This window comes from Physeter macrocephalus, unplaced genomic scaffold (assembly GCF_002837175.3).
Source record: "Physeter macrocephalus isolate SW-GA unplaced genomic scaffold, ASM283717v5 random_630, whole genome shotgun sequence".
In the NCBI taxonomy this organism is placed as follows: Eukaryota; Metazoa; Chordata; class Mammalia; order Artiodactyla; family Physeteridae; genus Physeter; species Physeter macrocephalus.
The window spans coordinates 38,097-48,760 of NW_021145991.1; the positions used below are offsets into that span (position 1 = coordinate 38,097).

A 10,664-nucleotide genomic window follows, 5' to 3' on the forward strand; every position below is an offset into this window, starting at 1 on the left:
CGGGCCGCCCGCGGGGGGGGGGGGGGGGGGAGGGGCCAAGGCCGCCTTCAACTCAACCTCTGTCCAGGCTTTCCCATCCCTGCCCCTCCTTCCCAGGCATCTGGAGGAAGGAAAGGGACGGTGCCCATGCTGGGGTGGGGTCCCCTAAGGGGCCCCAGCAGCTGCCGGGTTAGCACCGAGAAATCAGATGCTGTGCGCGAGAGCTGGAAGCAAGCTGGGGAGAGATGGGATGTGGAGGGGGCAGCTGAACCCCAAGTTCCGGGGCTCCCCAGGAGCCACCCAGCAGGCCCCACTGTGCGTGGGCAGGGAGGGGGCCAAGAGACCAGAGGGAGGACTTCCCAGTGTCCTGGCCCCACCCTAGCCCCACCCCGTTCCACGACCGCCCCTCCCACTGGGCTTCAGGGGGCTCCAACTGCCCAGCCCCATCCCGGGGTCAACACCGAGCCGTTTGAAACAAGCAAAGCACAGGCAGGGTTGTCTGAGGGCGGGGGCGGGGGCGAGGGCGGGAGCAAGAGTATGACTTTGGGCAGGAGGGCCCCCCCCCAACCCCCCTCCTTGGTGGAGCCCCTCACTTGCTGTGCCCACTGCTGCCACCCCCCGCTGCGGCGCCTGCTACCCCGGCAGCCACCTTCTCGAAATCCTCAGGGTTGCAGAATTCCTTGATAGTGACCGTCAGGAGATTGCTGGTGACATCGGTGACGACCACATTGGAGCAGGGTGACATCTCAGGGCGCCAGTCTCCAGCCTCGGGCTCTGAGGCGGCGCCGGCAGGCTGAGGGGCCGCGGGAAGGGCCTGGCTGGCAGCCGCAGTGACGTCGGGAGGCGCCCGCTTGCTGGTGGCCGCCGCCTCGGGAGGGATGGACAGGTCAAGCACCTCGGGCTCCCGCCAGTCGGGGGCAGATGGGCTCGTGGTCTCGGGGAGCAGCTTGGGGGGCGCGTCATCCGGGTCGGAGGAGGACTGCGGGGTCGGCGAAGGGCAGCCGGAGGAGCTGGAGCTGCGGGCGTCGTACGGGGCACTGGGGGCTGCCAGGAGCAGCCCCTGGCCAGGGGAGGCGGCGATGTCGGCCTTGGTGGCTGGCGGGGGCGGCAGAGGGCCGGGCGGGGCCTTGTTGTACACCGCGAAAGCGCCGAACTTCATGTGGCGGATCTGCGTGCGCAGGATGCTCTCGCTGAACTTCTTGCTCTTGCCGATGACGCGGTTCCGTGAAGGGACTTTGGGGCGGGCAAGGGCCCCGGCCCCCTGCCCGGCGCCGCCCACGCCCGCGCCCTTGTCGATCACCTTCAGGTTCAGGATGATGCGGTTCCGCTTGGGCTCCCGCGGCTTGACCTTGCGGTTGATGATGCGCACGGTCTCGGAGAAGGGCGAGATGGGCGGGCGCAGGCCGGGGCCGCCCCCCTGCGGGTCTGGGCGGGGCAGGGGGCGGCGGGACATGCGGTGGCAGCGGCGGATGTCCTTCTTGAGCCGGTGCACGGCAGCGCTGGAGTGCAGCTTGGGCGAGGAGGCGCTGGCGGTCGGCTTGACCGAGAAATGCACGTCACTGATGCGGAGGGCCTCTGCCTGGGCCCGCGCCTGTGGGACAGACGGAGGCGGCGGCTGAGGGCTCGGCCGCTCGCCGACCTCCTCCGGACACCCCTGCACCAGCCACCCACAAGTAGGGTCTCAAGAAACCATCCTGAGAGCACTTAAGAAATCAGTGGCGCTCTTGACCTTGCCTTAGCGATAAACGGAAAACAGGTTCAGACGGGTGATACAAAGTGTGGAAGGCTGGAGGGCAAGCCAGACCCTCATCCAGGCCCAACTCCAAGACTAACTTTCCAAGTTTGGCCGTGGGTCCGAGGGACAGTCGGGTCGGTGGCTGCCCTTGCTGACACGGAGGAGTGTCAATAGCCAGGACACTGCACGGAAAGAAGCCCCTGATCAACCCCGCCCTGGGAGGATCCCAGCCCCGCGCTCCTCCATGGACTAATTTTTGGGGACAGAAAGGCGAGGGCGACCCCTCCCACCTTCACCCCATACCCCAGCCCTCCGGACCTATTAGCAGATGCCCTGAGCTCCTTTTCTGCCTCTGAACAGGAGGCACCTCCAGCTCATCATCAGCTCTGGGACAGACCTTGGCCCCTCCTCCTCACTCCCAGCACCCCACTCCCCCCGCCCCACCACTTCCCCTCCTGGGTCTGATTCATCTGACTGCCCAGGGTCTGGCTCAGGGCCTGGGTCTGAGCAAATTGGTGCCAACAGACTCCAAAGCCAGCACCTAAAGCCTGGTTGGCATCCACCCCAGGTAGACATGGGTTTGGTGGGGATGGACTAAGAGGTGGGATCAGCCACTTCATATTCTCTGTGCCAAGATGGCCTGGGGACAGGATGGCTGAGCAGAAGTCTGTGGGGAGCAAGGGATACCGTCCCAGGCTCCTGGGCCCAGCTGCACACACTCCCAGGGGTGAAATCTATAAAGCTCCGCCAGGGCTCTGCAGCAGCTCACCTTCTGTCTCACGGAAGATGCGAGGGTGTGTGTGTGGGGGGGTGTGTGGGTGTGTGTGTGACAGGGCCCTCAGGGACTCCAGGTCTAGGGCAAGAGACTCACAAGGTTATGTAAGCCATCCTCCACGACCAGTCCTTCCTTCACTAAGAAAGTACTCCTGAGTCACGTGCCAGCTGCTTCAGGCTACAACTATGACCACACACAGCTTCTACCCCTAGGGGGCTGTGCTCCACGGAGAAGACAAGTAACAGGCAATTAGGGTGCAGGGTGAGTCAATACAACAGAGGAAGTACAGGGCCAAGAGAAGCACAGATTAGGTCCCATTTGTGGAGGATGAAGCCTAAGTAGGAAAAAACCCTGGTCCTTCCTGAGCTGACTGTGCCCCAGGTGGCTTGCTGAAGGGGCCCTGCTAAGACAAATGGTGGAGGCAGAGAGCCCAGCGATGAGAGGATGGAGTGGCCAAGGGACTGAAAGCAATGGCTGGACAGAGGGTAGAGATGGATGACCAGTCTGTGTTCTACACAGATACCCTGGTTCCTGGTGGGAAGATGCACCATTAGGTGGTGACTGCCTCCAGCCAGGTGAGCTGGGGTGGCTGAGAGGAAGGACACATTCCCATGGTCAGTCTGTGAGCTCCCCAAGAGTGGGATCTGTGGTTTAGGGTCTCTCCACCTCCCATCCCCACAGTGCTGGATGCTTGACCAGTACCTGGGAGGTAGCCTGTACACCTCTCAGACAAGACTAGACTGTATTTGACCACAACCCCCAGAAGAGGTGTTTGTGGACTTACATGCTGAATCAGCGAGGATGTCACCTAGAATGTAGGAGAGGCACACTTTACTGCCACATGGTCCTCCCAGCCCTGCTGGGGGTTTCCTGGGGTGGCTTAGTTAACCATCCCTCCAGCCACTAGGTGGCAGCACACGTGGGCCCGACCTGCCCTGTGCCAGGGCTGCCAGCTCCTCCTGCTCCAAGCCCGTGGAGCCAGGGACTGGTTCCCTCACACCCCTTCGCAGACAAAGGCAGGGGAAAGCCAGCCTTCCCTTGGCATGGCAACAAGGGCTTTTTGCAGGTTCATCCCCCATGGAGTTTAGGGGATTCCCCACTCTGCTCCCCCCGCTCGGTGGTTATCCTCTCTGCATGCTGTCTGAGCGGGACCTCTGTAAGTATGGTTCTGCCGGAGTCCAGCAGTGATGCATGGTCCCTGGGGACTGGCAAAGAGCGCAGGCAAGGCAAACACCAGATCCAGGATGAAACCCCAGCTTAGTGGGCCTCCTCTGACCACAGTGTATGTTACCTGGTTAGCACAGTGCCTGGCACACAGCAAGCACTCGAAAATACTAGACTATCCAAGGGGCGGGGCGGGTGCTTATGAGCAGTAATCTTTTTCTAATGTATGGTTTCCAACCTTTCTATAAAAATATTCCTTACTTTATAATGTCTAAGCATTATTATTTTTTAAAACAGGCTGGTTCACCCTTCCTCCTCCTCTCCTCTCTTCTCCCCAGGTTGAGAATTCTTTGAAGGTGGAACCTGGGTCTGCCTGTGGATTAAAACTGGTAACCACAGCCCAAGGCATTTATTGCACTCTGTGTGACAGGCACGGGGCTCTGAGGGGTTGGCATGTACTATACATAGATAACATGGAAGGTTAAAGACCTGGACTCTACCACTCACTCTCTGTGACCACGGGCAAGTTATTTAACCTCTCTGGCCTCAGTTTTTCTATCTACAAAATGGGGAGAATGCAACCTACCTCAGGGGCTCCTGTTCTCTTCAGAATAGTTCCCTGCAGAAAGTGAGTGCTATCTGCGTGTAATTTGTTTACTATACACACTTGGCCTCTTGGTGACCCACAGAGCAACGGGCTCAGACTAAGCTGATCTCCATCACCCCTTGCAAATATCTCTCTCTCATGCTACCTGTTTTTAAGGTCCAGATCAAGGTTCTCTCATCTGCCTCTGCATCCCCTGCCCCACCAACTCTACAGCCTTCATAGTTTCCTTTTTGTTTGTGTATGTGTGTGTGTCCATCTCGATCCCTTAACCTGACGTGTACTCTCTGAGGGACAGGGTTAAGAAAAGGAGACATGATGAAGCCAGGAAGCTGGGTGGTGGGAGCTCAGGTAAATCACTTCCCCTCCCTGGGCCTTGATCTTCTCATCTGAAAAATAGGGATAATATCCCCTACTTCATAGGGTTGTTGAGAGATTTAAAGGAGATAATCCATGTGGGGGTCAGCACTGTGTTAGGCCCATAGCCAGCTCAGGAGATATAGCTATTAAAAAAGAAAAGCATTTTGTGAATCAATGCTCATGGTCATTACTCACTTCCCCGCTAGAGGGCACTCCAGCTGCACTGAGAGGCTGTCACACAGCCCACTGGCCCTCCAGCTGCTCTGCCCCATCCCTCCGAAGACGCATCAAGAGTTAAGGTTACTCCACAGATCCCCTAAGATGTGTGTAATTTGGCGACAAGGGTCACAGAAATATGTAATTCTGGAAACCATTATTTCTTTCACTTCTGCACAGTTCTTTTGGGGGTAGGGGGCTGGAGAGCCCCCCCCAAATTGGGCTTTGAGCCTTTAGGACAAATTGGAGATTCTGAGTTCTGCATTCTGCACAGCCTCTTTCCTGCAGAGTCCTGCCTGCCCTTCCCGTGCCAACTGCCACAAAGTCACAGGCTGTCGGGGTGGGAAGGGGCCCTGAGACAACCTTAGCACTAATGGGGGGGGGACTGTGGTTGCCCACGGAGGCCCACCTGCAGCCTTGCCTGCCACCTTGGGTCATCTCGCCTTCCCTTCCCAGACTCTGTTCTTTCTCATGAAAAAAAAATAAACACCAAAAAAACTCTAAGATGGCTTCCTCTGGAGCTAGGTTGCCCTCCCTTGCCGAGGCTAATGTGCTCTGCTTTTACTCTCCCACTCTCCATCCTCATTAGAGCCTCCAGAGACAGCCAGAAGTGGGTGAAACTGAGAACCAGTGGCCCAGCCTGGGTGATAAAACTCAAAGTGAAGTGATTTAAGGTCAAATTCAAGTTGGATCCCTCTGTCAGGAGGGGAGGCATACAGAACAAATCCTGAGAGAGGGAAGCTGCGGGCAGGGAGGCAGGTGCCCCCCCTAAGCCTCTCCCTGTTCCCCACGATGAGGGAGACCAAATTCACTCTCCCCCTGGGTTCTAATTCCAGGCAGAGCCCTACCAGCTCAAGGCTGGGGGAGATGAGGGCTCTCACGTGCAGAAGCAACCTCCCTGCCACCCCCTCAGGTGGGCACCCCACCTGCCTCACCCACCCGCTTCCTGTTAGCCTCCCCAGACTCTGGTTTTGTCAGCGTGGATTATCCTTCCCCCTTGTCCCCATTCCCAGGCCCCTCTTGCTGAAGCTGGAGCTGGCCAGGGCCTGCTGCCAGGGGCTCTTCGGGGGCTCACAACCACCCCTTGCCCAGCTGGGGCCCCTCTGGAAAGACCCGCCCGCCTGGGCGGCCGCGGATCTGTCCCTCCCCTGCAGGCCCCGTGTTGCTCCCGGGCTGGGGGCCCGAGAGGGGCCTGCTGGGGCTGGGCCAGGTTACCTTCAGGAGGAAAGTTTTGGGTTTGGGTCCCCTCTTCTTGGGCCCATACAGCTCACGCTCCCTCTCCCTGCGGCCGAGAAACGCCAGAGGTTAAAAAGAGCCCCTTCCTGGGCCCCACTCCGCGGTGCCCTCCCCGGCTCTCCCGCTTCCCCGCGCGGCGCCCCAGCCGAGCCTCAGCCCCGCCGCCCCTGCCAGCTTCCCAAACTCACTTCTGCTCGAAGGCTGCAATGAGCCGCGAGTCCAGGATGTTCTCCTCCGGCTCCCAAGTGCTGTACCTGCCGAGTTACGCATGCACAAAATAAAAAAGAAAACCAGGGAGCCAGAGGCACATGCGAGGGAGCAAATGTGCGCACCCTCCAAGGAAAAAAAAAAAAAAAGGCCCCGGTGTGCGCTGCCTCCCTTCCCCCCTCATCCCTGGATCCCGTGACACTCACTTGATGGCCCACCCCTTCCATTTCACCAGGTACTCGATGCGTCCCTGAAAAACAGAGAAGGAAAAAAGGGGGGAGTGGGGGTGGGGAAGATGCGGGGACGCGAGGAGGCGGCTGCGCGGGGGTGGGCGAGAAAGCCCGGGTTAGCGGGACCGCTTCGCCTCGATGGCCCGCGGATCTGGGGACCGGCTGCGGGGCTAGGCGTCCCGCCCTGGGAGGCGGCTAACCTTTCGGATCCGCCGTTTGATGATGGATTCGGCCGCGAAGACCCGCTCGCCCACTGCAGACAGCTCCATCTTGCTCAGCGGCACCCACAGCCCATAATACTCCCTGCTCCCGCGGCCGGTGCTGCACCGCTCGCGCACGCGCCACAGCGCCCAGGCTCGGCGGGCGGGCGCGCGGCGGGGCGCGCGCTCGTGTTCCAGCTGCGGGCCGTCACGTGACCCTCTGGGCTGGCGCGCCGTTGCTAGGACCTTCTCCTCCCCCGGGGCGGTTGCTAGGGAAAGTGAGCGCACGCGGGGCGGGGGCGCGCGCTGGTTCTTAAAGGGGCCTAGCCTGGTTGGGGGAACTGGGGCCGAAGGCCGGGAGGGAGATGCTTGGCCTGCGTGAAGCCGGGCTGGGGGCGGTGCATTCTTACAAACAGTTTCTCATTCCCCTCTGCATCTTCTTGGCCCCTGTGAGCTGACAACTTCTCCCTCTGAACCCTCCCTTGCAAGTCTCTCCTGGCCCCGGGCGGGGAAGGGCGGTGGAGTCTCTGCAGCCGCTGCTCATCCTCCCAGCAGAAGTTTGCAAACAGTTAAATATGATACAGCAGAAATGCATTTGCTGTTGCCTTGCCAGGCCCTGCGGGAATTTCTTTAAAACATTGCCCCCCACCCCACCCCTTATCCATTATTTATGTATTCGTGGGAGTGTGGTTTTGTAACCAGTTCAGATGAATTAAAACAAAAACGCCACCGCAGGAAAGGGTGGGGGAGGCAGTGAATGGGGCCGAGGAAGGCCGGGGTGATCCTTTGCATCTGTTTTTCTGCCAGGGCCTTGGGCGGCACCTGCCCTCGCCCGGGAGGTCGGGTGAAGACGCAGCGAGGAAGATGTGGCCGTGGGGCGGTTCGGAAGAAAGAGGCCGCGGGGTGACAACGAACTCCCCACATACCAGATTGGGCCCGAAGCTGGTCATCCCTGGGTCTTTCGGCAGAAGCCGCCCTCGCGGTCACGTCTGTGTGTTTTCTAATTCCCAGGCCCCGTGCCGCGTCACCCTCCTGCCCCCTACAGTTCCTCTAATGGTTCCGCCATTGCTCACGGGGAGACCAGAGCCCAGCTTCCTAACTGGGGAGGGGCTGGGAGACCTAGGCTGTCTTGGAAGGGACGCAAAGTAGCCCTGCCACACAAAACACTCCATTTCTTTTATTTTGTATTATTTAAACTTTATTATTTTTTTAAAAATCACACCAACAGTCCTGTACTTTGTAAATTTTTTTAAAAGTAAGAAAAAAAGCAACCGTCTATAATCTCCATCAAACCATTAACCTCTTCACGGATCTTCTTCCAGCCTCTGTCCTATGCCTATATAAACACACATACATATGCACATATATACACTGTATATAGATGATATAGATATATTTAAATTCTTTCTTTTTAGCAAAATGGGATCATATCACACTAGCTGGAATCCATTGTCTCTTAATGAGATAAAGTGGACCTCTTTTGGTGTCACTAAGTACAGATTTCCCCATCATTTTAGTGGCTGTGGTGGGGTTGTGACGGAGGTGGAGAGAAACGGGAATGTGGTAAGGCTCAGGGGTGGCTCTTGCGCTCGTTATTTATTTGTTTATTGGAAAGGAAGATTGTTAACATGTCTGTGGTGCAACACCAATTCTTGTGGTTTCAAGTCAACTGCGTCAAAATTTCTGCTTCTCACTCCTGCATGTCTGCTGATTTGTCCAGTTATTACCTTGGGGGAAATCCCCCTCCCCCCTTAAAATCGACATGCTCTTGAGAGATAGCTATTTGCTGGCTAGCCCAAAGTGGGCTCCTGTGTAAGGATAGAGCTGCCCTCCTGGGGGTGGTGTGGGTGGATGGACAGGTAAGCTATGTGGATATGAGTGTGTGTGTGTGTGTGTGTGTGTGTGTGTGTGTGTGTGTGTGTGTGTGTTGGGCATTTGCTCTGTCTTGAGTTGAGTTAACTGAGCAACAAGACAGGAGCCTCTGTATCCCTGGCTGAATATTCCTTGTGTGTGGTGTGTGTGTGTGTGTGTGTGTGTGTGTGTGTGTGTGTGTGTTCTCAGGCTGAGGGACACAGGCAGCCAGATGAAGCGGGTAAGCATCAAGCCATTTGTTAGTTCATTCGGCAGCTTTTGTGAGCTCTTTTTGAGGCTTTGTGTTAAACTGTCAGAAACAAAGGTGCCCCAGGCTTGAGGAGCTCTCAGGTGAGAAAGGTAACTGCTATGCAGTGTGATTAGTGCTGGAATAAAACTGTTTTCATTTCTTATGGCTGCTGTAATGGTACCACAAACTCAGTGGCTTGAAACAACACAAATGTATTATCTTACAGTTCTGGAGGTTAGAAGTCCCAAATTGGTGTCATTGGGCTCTAAGGAGAGAGTCCATTCCTTGCCTCTTCCAGCTTCTAGCAGCTGCTGGCATTCCTTGGCTCATGGCTGCATCACTCTAGTATTTATTTTTGCCTTCCCTTGACTGACCAGCTGCCTCCTTCTAATAAGGACCTTTGTGATTACATTGGGCCCATCCAGATAATCGAGGATAATCTCCCTATCTCGACACCCTTACCTTATCTGCAAAGTCTTTTTCACCATAGGGTAACATATTACATAGGGTATATAAGGTATCATGTTCATAGGTTCTGGGGATTAGAATGTGGATGTCTTCGGGTGGGTGGAGCATTATTCAACCTGCCACAAACAGTAGGTATAGGATGCCCTGGGAGTCTAGATGTATTAGTCAAAGTTCTCCAAAACAGAACCAATAGGATATATGTAGAGATATATAAGAGGAGATTTATTATAGGAATTGGCTCACATAGTTATAGAGGCCTAAGAAGTCCACTGTCTGCAAACTGAAGAACCAGGGAAGCTGGTAGCAGAAGGCCTGAGAACCAGGGGGCTTCTGGTATAAGTCCCCAAGTCTAAGGGTGTGAGGAGCTCCAGTGTGTGAGGGCAGGAGAAGATGAATGTCCGGGCTCAAAAAGAGAGGGAATTTGCCATTCCTCTGCCTTTTGGTTCTATTTGGGCCCTCGGTGGATACCGTGGTGCCTGTCCACGTTGGTGAGAGTGGACCTTTTTATTTGGTGTACTGAATCTAATGCAGACCTGTGAGCAATAATGTTTACTAGCTGTCTGGGCATCCCGTAGCCCAGGCAAGCTGACATATAAAATGAACCGTTGTACTAGATAAGGGAGCAGCCCACTGCCTGGAGGAAGGGAGGCTGGGAAGGCTTCTCAGAGGTGGGGACATTTAATTTGGAACTTGAAAGATGAAGAGGAGTTTGCCTGCTAGTGAAGAATGAGAAAGACATCCCAGGTAGAGGGGTCAGTAGAGCAAGAGCTTCCATGAGAGAAAGTCCCTTCCACCTCTTCCACAGTCTGACATTTGGTCCAACACCACAAGGTGTTCAATAAATATTTGTTGGATACATGAATGGGCCATTGAAGGGATTTTTCTTTTTCTTTCTTTTTTAGTTTTTATTGGAGTACAGTTGATTTACAATGTTGTGTTACTTTCTGCTGTACAGCAAAGTGAATCAGTTATACATATACATATACCCACTCTTTTTTAGATCCTTTTCCCATATAGGTCATTACAGAGTACTGAGTAGAGTTCCCTGTGCTATACAGTAGTTCCTTATTAGTTATCTATTTCATATATAATAGTGTGTATATGTTGATCTCTACCTCCCATTTATGCCTCCCCACCTTGAAGGGATTTTTTTTTTGTGTGTGGTATGCGGGCCTCCCTCTGTTGTGGCCTCTCCCGTTGCGGAGCACAGGCTCCGGACGCGCAGGCCCAGCGGCCACGGCTCACGGGCCCAGCCGCTCCACGGCATGTGGGATCCTCCCAGACCGGGGCGCGAACCCGGTTCCCCTGCATCGGCAGGCGGACGCGCAACCACTGCGCCACCAGGGAAGCCCAAAGGAATTTTTTAAGAGTAAGTTTGACCCTATAACA

The 10,664-nt window shown here is 55.9% G+C and overlaps 1 protein-coding gene across 2 annotated transcripts; it reads right to left on the minus strand.

The window, feature by feature from the left end:
• Positions 1-26: 26 nt before the first annotated feature.
• Positions 27-6,786, minus strand: CBX6 (chromobox 6). Of its 2 annotated transcripts, XM_028486148.2 has the most exons (6): positions 6,707-6,786; positions 6,483-6,526; positions 6,258-6,323; positions 6,049-6,115; positions 3,274-3,297; positions 27-1,570 (listed from the first exon to the last, which is right to left on the minus strand). In XM_028486148.2, the coding sequence occupies exons 1-6, from the start codon at positions 6,773-6,775 to the stop codon at positions 569-571; spliced, it is 1,272 nt and encodes a 423-aa protein (XP_028341949.1). In that variant the 5' UTR covers positions 6,776-6,786; the 3' UTR covers positions 27-568. The 2 variants fall into 2 exon arrangements, with proteins under 2 accessions (XP_028341949.1, XP_023983137.1); XM_024127369.3 differs by lacking the exon at positions 3,274-3,297.
• Positions 6,787-10,664: the final 3,878 nt, after the last annotated feature.